This window comes from Taeniopygia guttata, chromosome 2 (genome assembly GCF_048771995.1).
Source record: "Taeniopygia guttata chromosome 2, bTaeGut7.mat, whole genome shotgun sequence".
NCBI classification, from domain to species: Eukaryota; Metazoa; Chordata; class Aves; order Passeriformes; family Estrildidae; genus Taeniopygia; species Taeniopygia guttata.
In genome coordinates, this window is record NC_133026.1 from 44,044,662 (window position 1) to 44,065,768 (window position 21,107).

The window sequence follows — 21,107 nt, forward strand, 5'->3', positions numbered from 1 at the left end:
CCATTAATTTTTTCTTCTCACAAAGAAGAATGTCAAACAATCATTATTTACATTAACATGCATGAACAACTCCAGTGAAAATATGTAAACATCAGAAAGCATAAAAAACTTTTAAAGGAACTTTAAAACTTTTAAAAGAACAAGGCAACAGTCAGGAGCCTCAGGAGCAGGGCAATACCCCCTTGTACACACTGGTCCCATCAATGGCTATCAGCACAGTTTCCATCTGTTTCATCAATGGGCCCAGCAGGAACACTGGAAATCTCACCCAAAATGTCAGACACAAATTCTTTAGACATATTGGCTTATAATCCTCTTGGGGGGGAAAGAAAGGGTAATATAGCTTAAATACACCAGTAGAATGGAATTTTGTGGAAAAATACATACCTATTCTTCATGTCGTCTCTGAGCCATAAAAATAAGTTCATGAACTTTTTGTGAAGCACTGAATTTTGCTAAGGTTTAGAGAAAAACATGAGGTTATTTCTTCCAAAACTGTGATGTGCTCCTTTGTCTTAAAAATGGTCTTTGTTTTTTGCCTATAAGAATCTGTGAGGGAATAGAGTCAGCTTCTTTACACACATTTTACTTAAGAGACTCCTTATTCAGCTCTAAGATTGCTATTTAAATACAGTGCAGTGGCTGGTGAGATGTCTCAAGGAGAGCCCTATTTTCCAGTATATCGTCAGGAGGATATGTGTACATCTGCACACAGAGACATGGAGGGGGTCAACATTTTGTTGGCAGCAGAAACCTGAAGATATGTTCTGCTTTAGCAAGAAAAATAAGAAGTGGTTTTGCTTGGTTTCGACTGCCAAGAAACACAGCTACTAAGAAACAAAGTGATGCTCTTTTTCATAGCCAAATAATGGAGCATTTATGTCCTCTATGGAGCAGATGGGAAAGTGGTGTCCCATGTCACTGCTGCCTGGAAAAGAGAAATGGGCTGGTGTTCTGGGCCTGGCAGGAGTGCTGCTATTAAGAAAAATCAGAATTACATATCAGACACAGAGATCGATGCAAGTTCTTTTCTTGCAAAAAATGCATTCAAACTTGCACTCGTCTACACTGTAGAAACAAATTGACAATTTCGCCACTCAAAAAATCTCCGAAAGCTCCTGTTTTCTGTTTCCTCACAGCCAATTATTACCAAAAGAACTACTTGTTATCATCCTGCAGAACTGCTTACTCATCTCATCCCTGCATGAATGACCAAGAAAGACATGGCCAAACCCTGCTTGGCTGCAAGCAGGGAGAGACGTTCTCCTTTGTACCATCCTGCAAAAACAAGGGGCTGGATTTCTCCTTGCTCTTGCCCTAGGGGAGAATAGAGAATACCCAGAGCTGCAATCCTGTTGGCACAAAGCCTGTTGTAGGAAACCACAGGCAGGATACCAACCACCTCCACTTCCACACAAACCTCTTTGGCCAAGGTTGCTCCTGCCTGTGCTCTGTTGGACAGCTGCTGTCCAGCTGCTGCCCAGCTGCCAGCACCACATCCTTTCTGACCAGCCCTAGCACAATGAAACCGCCAATTTGCCAATGGTAGACTGAATCCTCTCACCCAGATCATCAATAAAGATATTAAATAGGACTGGGTCCAACACAGGTCCCTGGGGGACACCACTAGTGACTGGATGTGGCACCATTCATCATGACTCCCTGGGCCTGCCCATCCAGCCAGTTCTTAACACAGCAAAGAGTGCTACTGTCCAAGCCTTGGGCTGCCAACTTATTATGGAAATTTGAACTCAAATGTGTGTTTCAGGATGGGTTCCAGACTCTTCATTTGGGATGTTGCTGCTTCCATAGACTGTGGTTATCCCAGGGCTGATGGCAGGACTGAGAGGCAGAGCTCAGGAGGAACAGGAGGCCACCAAGATTCCAGGTTCACTGTGAGTGTTGTACATGCCTTGTGAAACCCATGGGGCAAAAGTGGGAGCATTGGTCTCAGAGAATGATCCCAACCCAACAATGTTTTGCTTTAAAAATAGGATAAGAGATTCCTTGCCTCTTGAGGCTCTACAAAACTGAATTGGACAAGGGAATTCTTACTGTCTTTTCACTTTACCTTGATCTTTTGCTTTATCCATGTCCTAGAAGAGTTTGCTACTATGCGCAGATTTCCTCTAAGGAAGACAAAAAGTTAATCCACCAGCACAGACTGCACTATCCAGAGTACACTTGTGCTTTGGACCAAGTCTATCTGCCAGTCATGACTTCCAGGACTTCCCCTATCCTTCTCCTACCTGTGACTCCAAGGCTGTGCTCCAAGACAGATACCAGTGATAGTTAGGGAAGGAGAAATGTTATCTATTGTGTTTTAATTTCCTTAAATTAAATGGCTGATCCATAAACCTTTCTGAAAAACTAAAGTCTTTTCTTGCCAGAAAAGGTCACCTGTGGGATTTTTTCTTCCTATCTCAATCTGGAACAAGAGATTGGCTAAGGAAGCAGCTACCAGATAAATTTAGTTTAGGGGAACAGAAATTTATTTTACGTGTCAATGTTTGTTGCCAGTGTAAACCAGTCTGCAAAAATATTCAATTGTTTTTTTCCCTGAGAAACATGGAGAACAAGCTGTGAAGTCCAGAGGCTTTATGAATTAAGTGAATAAAAAATGCCATCAGTGCATGCCTTATGATAGGGGGCTTCTCTCTACTGTCCTCCCCTTGTCTTTTCCAATTAAGACGAGATTAACCTCAGCTTGTCTGTATAAATGCCAGGAATCTTCTTAAAGTGGGCTGTCTCAGCTACCTCTGCCTGGGGAGGAAGTAGAGCACAGAGTGGGGGCTGATGTGGCTCCTGCCAGTGGCTTCTCTCTCCCTCCACTGACTGCAAAGTGAGCAGACAGCTTCTCCCACCCGCTCTTTCAAATGCTCAGTTTGAAAATGAAAGAAACTGATGAATAATATGTACCTTCAGCTAACAGAAGTCAAACTGAATTTTTAGAGAAAAAGAAAATTGAACTGGATAGCACTCATAGTATTGTTTCCCCATTTCTGTATTAGAATGTTTTTTTAATATGATGCCCCAAGGCAAAGCAAAGTCTTGCTAGAAAATGAAGGCTTCTGGAGAAGCAGTTTTTCTGGACAAGAGTAAAATGAATGTTGAATGCCTTGCTGAGTGCTCTTCAGAAGGACAGGAATGACTTTAAACTGTATGATGTGTTTTTCCTCTATTACTGTTTGTCCTGACAACTAAAACTAAGGTAATTTCCACTTTTCAACCAACTTCTGCTCTCACTTGTACCATTACATATACATTGAAAACAGTTGCATGATTTGTATTTCTTGTGTGACACTGACATATTTTTTACCTGTTGACCCAATCACATCATTTATCTCTTTTGCATATATCTTAACTGAAAATCAATACACAGCTTTTCTTATTTGTAGAGTTGAAATGGGGAAGATAAAACACAGTAGAACAAAAATACAGGTTTTGATTTAAGGTGTTTTGAGGTAAAAAGAAAAATATCTAAGTGCCTTAGGTTCCTGCAGGGTTCTCCTTACCATGACTGACCTGAGAGAGGGCTTCTCAGCTGGTACAAACATAATAACAAAGCATATATTCCTGATCATCCATCCACAAGGTCTGATGCTTTGTCAGCTAGAGCCTCCATCTGTAATTCCATGGAGCCTGCACCAGGTAAGATGGCATATGATGAATTAGCTTGTTTTGTGAAATGTGGCATTATTCAAGAGCAAACTTTGCAGCATTAAAAATCAACAAGAAACAAGTTACCTCAAAGAAGCATTTTCCTACATTCTCTGGAAATGCTGGACACAAAATCAGAGAGGGGACACATGTCCCCATGTAACCAAGCATTCCTCTGGTTCCTCCCAAAGTGCAAGACAGAGCCTTTTGAGTCAGGTAGGTAAGGTGCCAAGGCATATGGAAATTTGGAGATGGAAATAGCAAGAGTTCCTAACAGGGTTTCCAATCACAGCTGTCTGCCAGCATGAATCAAGTGCCTGCATACTCAGCATCAGTGTCCTTGGGGAAGATGGAGAAAAATAGAGACTGTTTGGACTGCAGAAATTATTTACCATCTTCTATCATCTGAACTGTGAAGAAAATAGATGTGTTGGTACACTTCTTTATTTTGGCAGTTAACTATTATCTGACATAATCTCAAAACACCTTTGTAAAATGGTGCTTTCTGTCTTGCAAGTATTGCTTAGCTCCTGACATCAAGCAGGAGGGTGAGCAAAGCTCCCCAGCAGATACCTGCTCTCTAACCACTCTAACCACTGCCTAGCCTGCAGCAAGGTTGTGAAGAGCAGAATGGCGTGATGTGATGAGGGACAGGACATGTGCAGGTCAGAATACTTCCCAGGCAGAGGCAGTGACCAGGGCTGAGGTCTTTGTGAGAAGGTTCCTGTGTCAGGGGCAACAGCAATTGTGCTGTGATCAGGAGCAGCCCAGGAGCAGCCCTGCTGGCTCTCTGGCTCCTGGCCTGCAGGCACACCTGCCCTGGGGCTTGCTGTCACTGAGTGCTCAGCACAAAAGGAGAGAGTAAGTGGTGAAGACACAGGTTAGTACTGTTGTCTCATCCCTGGAGAACCTTGATAACCCACAAAGAGGCTTCTCTGCTCCCTTAGGACAGCTGCTAAAGAGCAGCATACCCCAGCCTGAGCTGAAATAGGACACAGTGATGGTCAGGACCTCAATCTAAACTATTCATTGTTTAAGTGTTGTCTATACTGTCTTGTAAAACCCGAAAGGATGACTGCGTTTGCAAGGACTTGCCCTGCACACCTGAAAACTGCAGCATTGTACAAACAAACATCTTTCCAGTTAGAATTGTGACTCTCGTGGTAAATGTTCCAGGGCCACTTGCTGTCACAGTACTGAATCCTACACATCCCTTGCCTCCAAAACTCGCTGATCACAACCCACTGGACAGATGATCCCTATCCTGTGCTACCTGTGTCATGTTCTGGCTGACCTGAACCACCTACCCCCACGGATTAAATTCTGGCAGCCAGGAGTGTTCCCTGACATGTTTTCCTGGTGTAGACATAGCTTTCCTGTCCTCCAAAGGCAGCATGTCTTTGTCTGGCTGTAGCAGGCAGATTCTGCTTTCAATTATTAAAAAAGGAAAATGTCACAATTTTGGCCTGAGCTATGGCGTTTCTTTGTTGCTACTGTACTTTGAAGGATCTCGGTGGCAGGTCTCTCACTGGCTTCAGTCAAAACAGGATCCAAACATGGTGATGCAGATAAGCCTTTTTTGAGGATACAGTGTATTTAGACTTTAAATCATTGATCAGAGGTATGACTGATTTTTCTGTGCCTATTTTTAAGCTTAATTTCATAAAGAAATTAGGCTACTGTGACCTGATTGTATGCCATCTTCCCAGTCCCACTAACTTTTGATCCTGTTGGCCAGTTTCAACTCACCATCCACTTGGGATTAAATTCCTGCCTGAATAAAGACAGAGAGGCAGCATTCCCAGAAAAGGACTGTGATGTGATCCCTGCTCCAGTCACATCCCTGACAATCATCAGGCCACAGAGGTACACAGAGCACCTAGCATGATGATGTTTCTACCACAGCTTCAAGATGTTTAGATATAAACATTCAAGATGTTTAGATATCAACAAACCTCAAGATAAAAATCTGTAAGAAACCTGGCTTTTCCTGCTCTTATTGCCGAAGTTGTTGCTACTGGTACTGCTCAGCTTTTTAGGTTTACGCGATGAAGAACTTTGGTGACCAAGAATCATCTATACAGTGAAGTTCTTAGGAGTTGGATACCACTCCAAAAACTGAATAAACACTAGCATCTTTGAAAGTCTTGGCGCCTGAGACATTTACATCAAAAAACAACATGCATTCATGTAGTAGAAACTTACTAATTGAAAGTTATCACCAAACATTTTGCTTCAGAAATATTTTAGTTTCTGACTTCTTACGTAATTAAGATTTGAGTGCTTTACAGTAAGTCTTTGGTATCTACCTGTCCATGTTCTAGTCACAAGAAGAAATGAGCCCTTTGTCTCCCCAAAAGGCTAGTTTCACTGCTGCTTTTTCTGTCTTAAAACAGAAGCTTCCACAGTGGGAGTTTAGTTATTGAGTTGATTTTCACAAAAGATTTCATTTGATTTGTTACAGTCCTTTGAAGTAGCTGCTGGAGAACAGCACAAGATTTGCACAGACAAATGGATGAAGACTATTATTTAGATGAAAATTACTCATATGAATACCCTAATGAAACCAATGTCTGTGAAATGGGTGACTACTTCACATTTAACATCTATCTCACTGCTGTCCTCTACATTCTGGTATTTTTCCTCAGTCTGCTAGGAAACACTTTGGTGTTATGGATCCTACTGAAATATGAAAACCTTACATCTTTAACAAACATCTTCATCATGAATCTCTGTATCTCCGATTTAGTCTTCTCCTGCATGCTGCCATTTTGGGTAGTGGACCAGTCCTTTGGATGGATTTTTGGTGAGTTCCTTTGCAAAGCATCAAATGCTATTTTCTCCATTGGCTACTACAGCGGTGTTTTCTTTTTGACTCTCATGACTATCCTGAGGTACTTGTTTGTCGTGAACCCCCTTTCAACTCTGAGATCCCAGACGCAATGCTGTGGTGTTCTGGTGTCCTTGGCTGTCTGGACTGTTAGCATCTTAATTGTGGTTCCTGAGGTGATTCACACCACAGTGCAAAAAGACTTGGAAGAGCACAGGTACTGTGATTATGCAGATGGGAACTGGAAAAAGGTAGATATTTATATGAGAAATGTACTCTTCCTGTTTTCCTTTGGAGTCATCATATTTTGTTATTTCAAGATACTCATAATCCTGCTTAGAGCAAGATCTCGCAGAAAGCACAGAACTGTGAGACTCATCCTCATTATTGTGGTTGTTTTTTTCCTGTGCTGGGCACCCTACAACATCCTCAGCTTCCTGACTACTTTTCCACCACCTACCTGTCAGTATGTAAAAGACTCCAGCCTTGCCTTTCACATCAGCCGTAAAATTGCTTTCTCCCACTGCTGCCTCAACCCTGTGCTCTATGTATTTGTTGGAGTGAAGTTCAAGAGGCATTTGGCACAGTTATGCAGTCTGTGTTTACACTGCAGCAATGGTCAAGCCTCCAGCCCAAGGACCTGCTATGAAGTCAAATTACAGCATGAAGGGACATCCGTCTACTGAAGCAAGACCTAACTATTAGGACTAATCCTGAATGAACTTTCAGATTTTGCATGCTATGGATAGCCTCTAATTCTTAGAGGCACTTCCCTGAGAAAGACACACAAATATACTCTTCACAAACATTCTGTGTATGGAAAATAACAAAGTGTATTTGCAGTGGGATAGAGAGATGGGAAGGCGAAGAAATTATTTCACTGGCCTGAAAGTCTTAAGTTCACATTATTTTGCACAGTTAGATGGATTTTCTCTCACTTATACTCCCTTTTGAAAAGAAAAGAAATTGCTTTTCCTTTGGGCATTAAAACATCAGGTTTTAACATAAATGTTGTTGCATATCTCTTTCTTACCTGACTTAAAATACTTGGATTGTATATAGCAATGGACACATAGGTATTTTTGTAAATTTTAATGCTTTTCAGTGTTTAACAGTTTACTCATTTTTTGGTTTTGTTTTTGTTTTTTTTTAATGGGGGGTGATGTCTCTGGATTAACTGTGCTGACAATAGCTACAAGATCTCAGAGTTTCTGAAGTTGTTAGGGCAAATGTTCTTTTATCTTCTGGTAGATAAATATATATAAAAATAACTTTGTGTAAAAGTAGCCTTTTGGGTCTGAAATGGAAACTTTGGAAGAGCCCTAGAAGGAGCACAAGCTGTTAAACAGATACTTCACTAGGATGTGAAGTTTTCCTTCTGTTACTGCTCTTTGCCACAGGATTCTTCCAGTCTTTCAATCTTATTTCAGATGATGGAAGCAGATCAACAGCTCATCTCCTGAGCCAAACAGAGCATATTTGCTTCTAATTGCTCTTTCCCTCCTTTCTCCCTTTGCCATGGTGCTGAGAACACTTAAACTGAAAAACAGGTTATAGTGCAAGAACAAATGGCTTTTTAAATAGCAGTATAAAAATGGCTTGCTTTATTTGTAAAATTGATGTTTGGGGTTTTCTTTGTTGGGGTGTTTGTTTGTTTGTTTGTTTGTTTGTTTGTTTGTTTAAGATGAACTTATATCCTTCTTCATTCTAGCTCAATTGGTATTTTTAATCCCAGGCAGTGTAACATATAGTACATACTCTAGTGTAGCTGTAACATCCCTGTAAGTCCCTGTAAAGCAGAATATTTAATTTCCCAGTATTTATATGGAAAGCCAAGGTAGTTTTGCAGTGGCACCAAGAAATGGTTTAGCAACAGTTCTAAGCAACAACTTGGCTTTTCGGGCATCTGTCTTAAAATGTCTATGTTGTTTCCACTCTATTTCATTTGATCTCTAAAGATTATCTGGAGCAGACAAAAGATTCTTCACAGATGCTGTGTAGTTTACTGAAAGGAGAAACTCAGATAGGACCATAATACAATATCCTATTTCTGATTATACCCAGAAGCAAGAATACCAAAGGAAAAGCATAAGAATGGGGTGAACATACATGAAATAGACCCAGAGAGTCTTCCCAGGGCTTGCCCATAGGTTCTAGTTTGTTCTTCAGTTTAGTTGCCAGCACAAATTGTTTGTATCATGTCCCTTATCATCAGATGCACCCTTCTGAACTGATCAGTCTCAGTATCTCACTTACTACAGTTACTGCCTATAATGTAAAAAATTTAAAAGGGGACTCAATTCTACAGGGTTCCAATTCACTTGTGCTCAGACAAACCATGGAAAGATAGAAGTTGTCATTTTTTCTGGCTGTGGTGGAGACCAGCCTTTGGCTAATGCTTTCTGACAAGAAACATTTGAAATGAATGTGGCTTCAAAAGACTTTGGGCTGGGGACTGAATACTGTAGATTATTGAAGAGATAACTTATTGAAGGACAAATTAGTCCAATTTCTTCTATTCTAGTAATCCAGGACCACTTCATTGGTACCAGCAAATCTGCACAAGAGGAAAATACTGTTGCCACAAATACCAAGGAGGTCCCATACACCTACATAATTCCAACAAGTTGTCATTCAATTCATTGTCCTAGAGCCACATGACTGTGAAATCTTTACTGTTCATATATTTTACATCTGTCTAAAACAAAGCTGAGAATTATAATAGAAGCACAAAGTCTGAAATTATCCTGCTCTGCCCAGTTTTTAGTAAATTATGTAAATACCTTTGTAACTTCAGCATATTTTGTTACAGTGTATCTGAGTATGTAAAAATAATTCTTGATATCACCCAACTGTATTGCTGCCATAACCAAAGTAATTCAGAATGAAGATATGCTGCCTCCTGATATAATGAAGTAGTACTAATAAACATTCAGAAATCCCAATGGAGTTCTACCCTGTGACTATTGTTCTCAGCCTCTGATAACCATCTATTAAGGTATTCTCAATTGAAGAAGTAATTGTGAATTTTCATAAGTTAATTTAACATTGAAGAGACTTCTGGAGGTGATTCACTGCTCTGTGCTGCTCACAGAAATTTTATCTTCCTGATCAGACAAGGTCACTCAGGGCTTTATCTGGTCAAACTGATAATCTGCAAAAACAGGGACTCCATAACTCCTCTGAGTCCTTGTTGAGATGCTTAATAACTCTTATGGTGGATGTTTTTGCTTCCACACAAACAACATTTCTTTTGCTGCAACCTGGTGATGTTGCTTTTTCCTTGCCTTCTCTGTGTTTTCCCATTACAGAATGGAAAAGAGCCATCAGATCTCCCCTAAACCTTGTTTTTTCCTGGGGTTATACATATCCCAGCCAATTTAGTGTCCTCATATGTACTCCAACTCTCTGTCCATCTTGGTGATTCTTCATAGGGCTGACTTCAGTCAGGCAGTGTCTCTTTCCTATATTGGTGGCCCCAAAACTAGATGCCGTACTGCAGGTCACGGGACCTGCAGTACTAAGTCGTTCTCATGTCAGGCATGTCAGGCAGAGTGGAATAAAGGTTTCACTCAGCCTGATGGCAGCACAGGCCCATAAACAGTTAGTCTTCACTGCTGCAAGGCCACATACCTGCATTATGTTCAATTTTTTGTCCACTCAGAATCCAAGATCTTTTCTAGCAAAGCTGACTTTTAACCCTATGTTTAAGGAAATGCCCTCTTTCCACTAAAATCAATGATAACTTTGCTTCTGATCATAATCAGAGCAAGAATCACATTTATAAATGGGTGCAATTTTGGCAAACCATAACCTGTACTCCTTTACTGCCAAAAGTGTTTTCACTGAGAATACCTTCATTGAGGATACCTTCATATTCTCAATATTTTGAAATATTGAGTTTATTGAAATCATAAATAAAATTCTATTTTATCTTCTCCTTATGGTTACTCTGCAGCTGAAAATACCCTTGCTCATCCAGTGAAGCAAAATACTGAGAAGGACAAAGAAAAGTGTGAGGAGTGGAATACTCTCTCCATATTCAGGAACTGCTGAGGTAACAGAACCAAAACATATTTGAGTTTGTTTTATTCCTCCAGACAATGCTGCTTTCTTCCAACAAAGAGAAGCAAGAAAAAAAAAAAAAAAGCTCTCCATCCCTGTGCCACCCATACAGATGTATATAAAAGATAAAAGACTCTGTTTTATTTAAACTGCACAGTCCAGAGTTTATGTCTTGGCTTTCCCAAATTTTTGTTGGTGCAGCTGAACCAGCACCAAACCAGATAAAACTCTTGATACCTACTTTGTCCACACAGGAGTGAAATGCAGCGAGTTCTGAGTGACAGCTTCTAAACCTGATGGAAGTCAGTCTCAGAAGCTGATCTGGTATTTAGCAGAATATTCTTCCAGACCCCTCAGCCACTTTGTCTAAAATGCCATATTTGCTTCTAGATGTTTCCCAGAGCTTTGCTGTTTTTTTTTATGTTGCCTACTCCCAGCTTTATACCTACTGACAATTATTTGTCCACCTATTCAAAACAGAATGCAAACAAATGCAAAAAGTGCTTCCAAAGCTTTCTCCCCACAGTCACAGAAGGTTTCTGATGATGAACAGCAGCCTGTTGTTCAGTCTAGCTACAATGGTATGTTAATCCATTGAGGGTGACCAGGGGAACTGGGAGTTAGCTACCCTCATAAAATACCTCAAGTGCTAGTGGAAGCAAAGCCCTTCCAGTCATTATATAACATAAATTAACTATTGCAAAAAATTTAAAGAAAACATGTAGCTCATATAACAATAACATCAGACAGATGGAAGGAATGCATTGTATGGACACAGACACCATCATAAAACACTCATCTATGGTGCACAGGAGACCACTAAGCAGCAATTTAGTTGTTTTAGTTGATTGAGTTGGCTACCTCTATTACCTAGTGCAAAAACCTTTCCCAGCAAAGGCTTCCCTTTTGGTGGCATGACTGACATTGCCTTTCCTGCCTAGTAAAACTGAAAATAATTCCCATACAGCCCATCATGGTTTATGAAGAAGTTAATCAACAAATTTTATCAGTGTAAACATACAGGAAAGCAACACATGTGGAGCAGACAATGTGTTTTTTTCTTTTTCTAGTGCAGCTTCCAAAAAGGAAAGATCTCTAACATCTTCTATTGCTAAAAAATTAAGAAATAGAGAAAATTCTAAGGAAGTGTTGATCAGCTACAGATCTAGTTGGAAACAGCATGTTTTTGTCTGAAGAAATTGATGTGTACATAAACAGGAAATAATTCAATAGTTAACATCAATAATTAAATATTTCTGAAAGTAGCTTGTTACTACATAATTAAAAAGAGGAAAAATCCATTCTAATTGATTGTTTTCAAGTGAAAAGTAGAATTCTACACAGACTTTTTGAAAATTTCTTAAATAAAATCCATTGCAGTGAAATTATATGGGATTTGATTTACCATGTGTCTGATGACCCTGAGATTGCTTTTGGAAGCCACCCAGTTGACTAGAGATCAATGGAAAACTAACTCATTTTCAGCAGATGCTCCTGGCACTGCTGCACAATTCAGGAAAGTGTGCCAAGAAAAGTAAGCCTGAAGGTTGCTTCCAAATGGTGTAAGACATCTCACTGTATTTCTCAAGGCCTGCAACATGCATAGCCCTATAATCTGCATTTCTAAGGGCACTAAAATGCTTTAGAGCTATTAAAACCCCATATATTAGACAAAGATTAATCACTAAAACCTCAGGTCACTTAGTCATTCTTATATGCGAAGGATGATGACATGTCAGTGACTACGTACTACATGTATTTCCTCAAGACTCTTGAAAATTTGATGCTTTGATCTTCAGCTTAAACTGATGTCTATATGACACTAAGAAAGTCACAAGCATTGTGGCAAGAACTGGTGACAAACTGCTTGCTCACAAGTTTAATTTGAAATATTTTATTTACCAAAGCAATGTGGAAAAGAAAAAAAAAGCAAAGGAAGTTTTTCAAGATTGCACTTCAAGTGCAAAACAAGAGTAGCCTATTTCAGGAACTGGGAAAGAAATGTCCTTTTAGAGAATCATATGCCTTATGGGAGGGATAAAATCTGAAAAGAGGAAACAGCCTGCTTGTAGAAGGGGCCTGGTGCTGGGAGTGTTAGGAACCCTGTGCCATGTATCCCCCACACCCTGTTTCAGGAAGCAACCTCTTGTTCCAGTTTCACACCTGCTTTCTCCCAGTCTCTTACTTTATGTAGACATACTTATCTCTCCCTGTGTCTTTCACATAGTCACAGAATCAATTAGGTTGGAAAGGACCTTTGAGATTGAGTCCAACCCATGACTAAAAAAACATCACCCTATCCACGAGACCATGGCACTGAGTGCCATCCCCATTCTTTCCTTTAATACCTCCAGGGATGGTGACTCCACCTGCCCGGGCAGCCCACTCCAATGTCTAATCACCCTTTCCGTGAAGAAATTCCTCTTAATGTCCACCCTCAACCTCCCTTGGCACAGCTTGAGACTATGTCCTCTCATCCCTTCAGTTCAGGGATGAGGATTTTCCTTTCATCAACTGGCAAGAGCAGAGATGGGAAATCTGCTGCATACCACATTTATCATGCCTGACTTTCACATTTGCCTCAGTTGTCTGTGCAAAGAGCTTGATGAACTGATATGCAAATGAGAAAAAATAAAAATAAAAAGGAAAACCCCCATATAGAACAGTCCTAAAAGCAACAGCCAGTACTATATTTAAAAGTATTAAAACACACAACAAGATTTTATTAAGTTTTTGTTGTTGTTTTGTTTTGTTCTTTTTTTTTTTTTTTTTTTCCAGTGGTGCCCAGCAACAGGCCAAGGAGCAATGACCATAAGCCAAAACACAGGGAAGTTTCACTTCAGCGTGAGGAAGAATTTTACATTGAGGGTGGCAGAGCACTGAACAGGCTGCCCAGGGAGGCGGAGTGTCCCTCTCTGGAGACATTCCAAACCCACCTGGACGCGTTCCTGCGTCACCTGCTCGAGGTGACTGCTCCAGAGTCCAGCCCAACCCCAACGACTCTGTGGTTCTGTAAAAAGCGCCCTTGCGTGAGGGCACCAGAAACATCAGCCTCCCCGAAAGAAAACCACCCCAGAGCTGCAGCCGTAGCCGAAAGCGACGATTTCTCCCCCAAAGCCGCTTCAAATCCCTCAGCTCTCCCCGCGGGGCTCCGTTCCCCCGCCTGCGGGCAGCCCCGGCGCTGCAGCCGGACACCGCCCGGGTGTGGGGCGGCCCCTCCGCGGCCTCACGGGAGTTGTAGTCGGGCGGGAGCGCCGGGGCCTCACCCCGGGCCGCCTCTGCGCGACATGGCGGCGGCGGCGGCGGCCGCGCAGGTACCGAGCGACCCCTCCCGCAAACCCCCGAGGGGGCGCGGCGGGGCCGAGGGCGGGGAGGTGGCGCCGAGCGGAGGGAGCTGACGGGGAGAGGGGGAAGTGACTTCGGCGGCGTCCACTTGTTGCCTCGCCGAGCTCGGCTTCGAGGGGAGGAGCCCCGGCGGGGCGAGAGTTGCCGGGCGCCTTAGGGGGTGCCCAGGCCGGCTCAACGGCGGGGTGAGCGCGGGCATGGCAAGGACACAGCAGCCCGGGGAGGGCGGGATGCTGGCTGTCATCGCCTGGGAGCTCCCCGGAACGGGGGTGTCCCCGTCCCTCAGGGCCACCATGTAGACGCAGTCCCTTGAAGTGTCAGTCGTGTCCCGCGGTGAGCGCTGACTTTAGGCCGACATCAGCGCTGCCCTCTGTTTTCTGCCCTCCTGCAGCTGCCGGGGGTGCGGAGTCGCCCTGCTGGAAACCGAACACCCGCCCGTGGCCGTGCCCTCACCCCGCTCTAAAGTGCTGACAGGCAAATATTTGCCGCGGCCCTAATCCCACTTTGCCCTTGTGTCGGCAAATCTCCGGCGGATGGACAGGGAGAGGGTTTTGCTGGCACACGGGGCAGCTGGGGCTGTCTCCAGAGCAGATGCCGAGTTTGCAGCCGGCCCTCCTCCTCCGGCTTATGTTGATCCTGGTAATCCAGAGTGAGCAAGGAGAAGGAAAAAACCCAGGGTTTTAGTGAAATGGTTGTCTGCTGCCTTTGGACGCTGGATTCCATTGGGGTAGAGGTGCTGCGGTGGTGAGTCGGGCTGTGGAGGGGCTGTGCCGTGTTTTGGAAGCTGGTAGATCCCCTGGGGCTGCGACTGCCCGAGCACAGGGCCCTGTTTTCTGTCCGGGTCACTGCACCCAGCCTGCTGCTGATTATTGCAAGGTTGGCTTGGCACACAGAGTTGGTCAGCTGTAGACTTCACTCTCCTGGTTTTTCCTGTCACTTGAAACCAAGCTTGAAGTTTTAAATTTGAAGTTAAAACAGATGGAGAAGTACCAGGCCTTTGTTCCTTTAATGCTGAAGAGTGAAAGTGGATGATTTTATCCAGCTCTGACTTTGTATGCTCATGAATGCAAGCTAGGATGAAACTTCCAGGGTAAAACATGTTCTCTGTTTGGTCAGTAGCATGGCAACGTGTTCTGTCTTACTGCCATGCAGTAGTGTGTTTTATGTTTTCCAGATTTTATGGTGTGCAAGGCAGTTTCTTGGAGTCTTCCAATGATCCTCGTGTGAGTGCTTGAATTTAAAAAATGTTCCAAAGAGCGTTTCAGACGTTCACATTTAGGTGACTGCGCTGCAGTTAAAAAGTTGTATCTTAAGATACTGTGGTGCAAAACATCTGATAGTCAGTTTTGCTCTGCTTGTTGTAGTATACATATGTAATATCTGTAGTATATATATTTGACAGCATTTGTTATAAATCTGGTTTCACTACTACTTCTCAAGAACCTGTTAGTTATGGAGCCTGATTTCACGTATAAAGGAGTCTCTTACATACACCATTTGATAACAATGAAAGAGTGTATTATGTTTGCAGTCTCTCTCTCCACTGCTAGAGGGTTACATAAAAGGAGTAGGAATTTGTCCTAACATCCTGGAGGCTGGCTTCCTCTAAGACTTGTTTTATTCATGATCAAGACCTAAGAAACAACTAGGGAGAGAAAACTAGTCAAGATGTAGTCAGTAAAGTTGCAGAAATTATGCAGTAGACCCAAGGAAAAGTAATGCTCAAAATTTTTTTAACTCAGATTGTTTGTTTTTCTTAGTTGATTATATTTAAAAATTAACAATTGTTTATTTGTTAGGTAAACATCAAACTCTTCTACTACTCTTTACATATTTCTGAGATTATTAAACTTAAAGGAACTGTAAGAGCCCTAAGTCACATTATCATTTTAATATATTTATTTATTTGTATTACTGTGTATTCATTTGGTTTTGCCAATGCAAGGACACTTCAGCAGCTTGTATCTTGTCTAGTTTGTATTTTGATGTAGTAATTCCATTTTGTTCGTGGAGACGTGGCTGTTTGGGTCCAAACATTCTCTGATAGTAATAATTTAAAATCCTTTGCCCAAATGTATTCTGAAGAAGGTTTTACAGTTTGTAACACTGGTAGAAAGAGCAGAACTTTTTATGCAAAGTGCCTGGATCTCAGTGCAAGCACAGGACCTTGATTTGTATGCCCTTCCTTTGGTTTAATACTTTTGCCCATGTTGGTATTCTGTGTTGGCTGGTGGTATAGTTACCTCAGGAGATATTTTCAAACAGTTAACCCCTGAATGAGTCCTGCTGGGAAGAAGTATGAAGACAGGAAAGGTCTTGCTATTGCTACAAGCCAGTTTAAGTTTCAAAAGTGAGCTGGTTGGATCAGGATATCCCAAATAACTGGGCTCATGCCAAGCCTGCGTCATCTGTGAGCCTGTCTCCTCCCAGCCACCCAGCATGACAGTCTCATACAGCCTCTCCTCTAAATGCTTCTAAATTTTTGGGATTTGTAACTCAGAAATTTCCCCTTCCCCCCCAAAATGGTGCCCTTCACTGGAAAACTCACAAGAAAAGAGGGAGAGAGGAAACACTCCATTCTTCCTGCTACAGAGGAAGGAAAACAAGATCTCTTTCTGTTGACTGTGGGCAGCATGACTCACTCAGTGGCCTGTCAGTTTGGGTTGTCTCAGCCTGGTTTTTGCTTGCCTCACCCTCTTTTTGGTCTACACGTGTGTGGTCAAAACCTGTAATTTTCAGTGTTGCAAGTTGGTATTTCACTGGGAATCACATATAGGTCAGAAGTTATTCTGGGGAGCTGCTGGCTGTAGAGAGGACACGTGAGGTGCTACAAGTGGGCAAGACTCAACACCCATCTGCCAGACTTCCCAAAACCATTAGCTGGAGGAAGCCTTTTCAAGCACTTCTGAAACCTCAGCTTGGAGGGACAGTGTGCAACAGTAGATACAGAGGTAAAAAGTGCTGCTAAGGAAAGGTTGCATTAAAAGCCAGGATGTAATGGTTGTTGGTTTTAACTATCCTAAAGTCTCAGATGTGGCTGAACACTTCAGTCAGGCCAAGCTTGCTGAGCAAGCTAACAAGGCTCAGAGACCAATTTTTATGACCTGAAAAATAAGACATTTTTTGACATCTCCAAGCTTGTATGATGAGTGAGTTGAGTGTTGTGAATCGCCAAATGCTCCTTTGCAGCTGGAAGTCCTCTGGTGTTTCTATTTCTGTAGGTGTCTACATGGTGCTCCTCAGAGTAGCACCTGAGTGTCATGTGCCTGGCTTGAAGAATGTGTAAGGTTTTTAAATGGTTGTATGCGTTGTAGAGAGGAAGAGCAGATTTTGTGGCAGGGAGGGACACAGAGAGAATTGTTTAGAATGAGAGCATGAAGGGGGAAAAAACCTTTTCACTTTTGAATGAATCCTGTCTTTTCAGTTCACCATACAGGTATTGAGACAGCAGGGGTACCTATTCAGGCAGTGGGGAATGAAATAGGATGTGAGGAGTGAGCAAGTCTCTGGGAGAGGTATAGTTGGGTTAATTGATAGATGTTAGTAAACAAGATGTAGCATTCCTGACATGGGGCGTGTCCTAAGAGAAAAGGGCAGAGAAGTTTGTTAAAAGCTATACTCGTAAAATTCTTGTTATCAGAAGATATAAACTTTGTAAACTGACTGCTTCCTCAAACAGGGAAGTTCTGTCATCATGAGATAGGGCTGAGACAAGGTTGTCTTTGTGAGATATGTACTAGGTCATCCCTGTGGTGTTGTTTGCAGAAAGTGGTCATTTGAGTTCATGTTGTTCAACAGTTATTGATGTGAAAGAATATCAGAGACAAAACAATATTCTCCAAGTCAGGAATCTGAATCCCTGGTCTGGTGCATGTGTCCTGTTTGGCAAAGTACAGTGTAAGGTTTTAAAAGGTTTCAAGCCAGGTGTTTAGGGTGGAGATCCAGTTTGGTAGGTGCAGCATTAAAAAAATTTGTTTAGGTGCTAGCTTTGTCCACTCAAGGTTAAAAATTAACTCAGTCTCATGGAGTTTTTATCGTGCCACTGTATACTCTTGTCTATTGCCTAGTTTTGATCTTTTTCTGAGAGGGGGTTGCAAATAGAGGGAATAGGGATAGAATGTAGGTCAGTTGTCCATAGAATAGAGAAGATTTCTCAAAAAAACTTTTAAAACTTTACTAATTCTTTTGTGTCAGTCTCTTCTGTCAGGCTAGGATTACAAGCAGTATTTTGTGAATGTCAATAGTTCGTGTTCTTATGCTGTAAAATGCAAATATACCTAGAGCACAAGAGCCTTCACGTAAAAAGGCTTTACTGTAAGGAGTCCTTAACTATAAAAATACTCATTTTCTGCCAAGCATTTGTGACATGTGAATGTTTTTATGCTTTTCATCTAGTTACTCTCTTCTGCTATGTTACGATCCTCTGAGAATTTGTTTTTCTGGACATATGTTTTCTTTAACATGTTTTTTATTGCTAGTTGTTTATATTCCTGAACCATGTTTTTGTCACTGAAATGTGAAGTTTTGTTGGTGTATAAAATGAAGGGGAATGATTAATTTGAAAAGAAAATTTCACTTCTTGGAATGGAAACCATAGTTGTCTTTCAGGCTGTGCCTGCCTTTTGCTTTTAATCCTCCTGTTTAATATAGTCCAGCATGTGTTTTTATCACATACAAAGTCACGTATCTTTGTATGCAGTGTTAAAGCATAAAGTGTTGAGTTGCCCTATAAAAAGCATGTGTGTGCATGACAGAAGAATCATGCTGTCTTTTTTATACTTCAGACCCTTACTCCTATCAAATAGTTCTTCAGCTTTTATGGATGTGCAGTTCTATGTGCCTGCATGGTACAAAATGGGAAAAGCTGCAGCACAGGTGCTGTGACTTTCACTGGGGCTCTATGCTCCAACAACAAAGTACAAAGTAGTTTTTTTTCAGAAAATTACTGGAATTAAATTATTTAACTAAATCAATGCTTTTGCAGTTCTGAGAGTTAGGGACATTTTTTTCCCAGTTCTTCCTTCATCTTTGCCATGAGGTTTGCATTTAGTGTCTTTTGTCAGTGTGTCTTGTAGCCAGCTGAATGACCAGGTAGGTTGTTGGGGTTTTTTTCCCATTGTGTGCCTTGCACAGTATCTGCTTTTATAGAATATATCATGTTCACCGTACACAAAGGAATAATGCAGTTAAAGTTCTGACTCACAAATATAGGATTTGTCTCAGTATACTCACTTGCCTGTTTTGATTCATATAGAATGTTAGAAAAGACATAGAATTGTAGGCACCAAATAATTAAAGGTCTTGTGATAACATCTGGGGCCATGTGATGAAGTGCCTTTGTTTGGAGCGACTAGATTAGAATAATCATATTAACAAGAAATATTTCCATAAGCAGTAGAAAGTAATGGATCTTGGTTTCCAATGACTATTTTTTGCAGATCTGATTTACTGTTTATCTGGATTACACCAAATCTGCAGTGTTAGCTCTGCTCTTACTGCACACTGAAAACACACTTGGATGGAGAGTGGATTCTCTCGTATAAGGCTATAATGAAGGTCTCACTGTAGCATTTTTAACAATGCAGAGACACTTTGCTCATGGACATCCTCCTTGCTTCCTGTTTTCATTGCACATGGAGAAGTAGTATGTTGAAGATGGCTACTTTGTGTCAAGGTTGGCTAAAACTGACCAATTAATAAAAAAAAAAAAATCTAGCTGTTGGAGATGCAGACATGATGTAAAAAATTAAGATAAATTTTATAGAATCAGATTAAATATGGGTCATTGTAGCTACTTCATTAACCAGTTTAATTACAGTCATTATATTTTGTTGCCTGTTTTATATGTGTCTCACTCCCCTTCAGGTAAATCTTTCCTTTTCCTGTATGTGGGCTATTTCCTTTCTGCTTCTTTCTTTAATCTCCAGGATATCCTCCTCTGTAAAGAAGATTGCCACCCCCACACTAGCACTTATGCCAGCAGGAAAGGCAGAAACCACCTTCAGAGATGAGCATGGCCCAGGAGTTCTGGTGGGAGGGACTGGTGGCATGCCCTGCCTTGCCTCCTCTGTGCCAGGTCCTTAGTGTAGCTGTGCTGGTTTCATTGCAGCTCAACAGTTCTGGGCAAGTTAATGCCATCAGCCTTAGTCCAGTGCTGTTATATAAGAGGTAACAATGCATCATCTAAAAAGCTCTCAACCCACAGCAGGTCACTCGTGTCTGAGGAATGTATCATGCTGTTTTCACAAAGCAGATGTTTACTTTTGGATAGGAAATGCTGGAGGAACAGGGAATTCTGGTGCGACTAAAGAATTCTGGGCAAAATTTTCTGTGATCAGGAAGGACTAGATCAGGTGTTTACAGAAGCTCTTTTTATTTTGAAACCTTGGGAAACCAGTTAAGATACATTGTCAATTTTCTTTGCCATAGGAGGTGAGAGCTCTGCGCCATTCTGTGGGGTGACTGTGTTTTCTAAGAACGCCTCTGGAAGGACCACGGAGGGAGAAGAATCTTTCTCCCCGTTTTGTAGAAGAGAAGGCAAGTAGAAGAAGTTTCAGCACATTTGCCCTATGCCACAGCCCAGGTCAAAAGATCACCTTTTGGGAAGACTAGGGGATAAATGCATGTCTCATCTGTGGGAGATGATGCAAGGATGAAGAGGGAAGCTGTGAGACCTTGCTCCAGGTATTAAAAGGTAACAGGGAGCAGGCAGAGGAGTGGGCTGTGCATCTTCATGCCTCCAGCTCCCACTGGGAGCACAGAGCCTTCTCTTGCACTGTGCCACTGAGCTGTCGTGCACCTAGTAGTCATGTATTTGTGGCTTCTGATTACACATGGATTTAAACAGTGCTAATCGGGCTGGGGAAACTCTGAACAGCCTTAGTCCTCTTCCAGTGAATGTCTGCTTGTGCACCCTGCTGGGAATTAGCACTTGACAAGGTCCCGTGCTGTGCCTGTCTGCCATAGGATGCCCAGTGTCCCACTCCCTGCTGGTTGTTGCAAAATAAAGGCTCAATTTGCAACTTCCTATTCTCTCTGTAAATGCCAGCAGTTGACCTGGTCATGTTTTCCTGGCATGCCTCTTCCAAAGCCTTTGTGTCTCTGGAGCCTTGAATGGGAGCTTATTCTGGCCTTTGCCTCCCACAGGCAGGACCCCCTTGTTGGTCCTTGCTCTTTTTCCTCTTTGCGTGAGGAAAAGCAGTTGGTT

At 42.0% G+C, this 21,107-nt stretch overlaps 2 protein-coding genes across 10 annotated transcripts in view; both read left to right on the forward strand.

Moving 5' to 3' along the window:
* Positions 1–3,899: 3,899 nt before the first annotated feature.
* On the forward strand, positions 3,900–9,439 carry XCR1 (X-C motif chemokine receptor 1). Its single transcript, XM_030265107.4, has one exon. It carries the CDS (start codon positions 6,172–6,174, stop codon positions 7,174–7,176), a length of 1,005 nt encoding a protein of 334 aa, XP_030120967.2. The 5' UTR covers positions 3,900–6,171; the 3' UTR covers positions 7,177–9,439.
* A 4,299-nt stretch (positions 9,440–13,738) lies between these two features.
* FYCO1 (FYVE and coiled-coil domain autophagy adaptor 1) overlaps positions 13,739–21,107 on the forward strand; it is a 45,362-nt gene continuing 37,993 nt past the window's right edge. For 4 of the 9 annotated variants that reach the window (XM_030265109.4, XM_030265115.4, XM_072925805.1 and 1 more), the window contains exon 1: positions 13,739–13,869. The gene's annotated coding sequence lies outside the window, so the exon portion shown is untranslated. Of the gene's footprint in view, positions 13,870–14,061; positions 14,086–14,500; positions 14,645–20,329; positions 20,438–21,107 lie in introns of those variants that run through there. The other 5 variants (XM_041714505.2, XM_041714509.2, XM_041714502.2 and 2 more) reach the window with 4 other exon arrangements.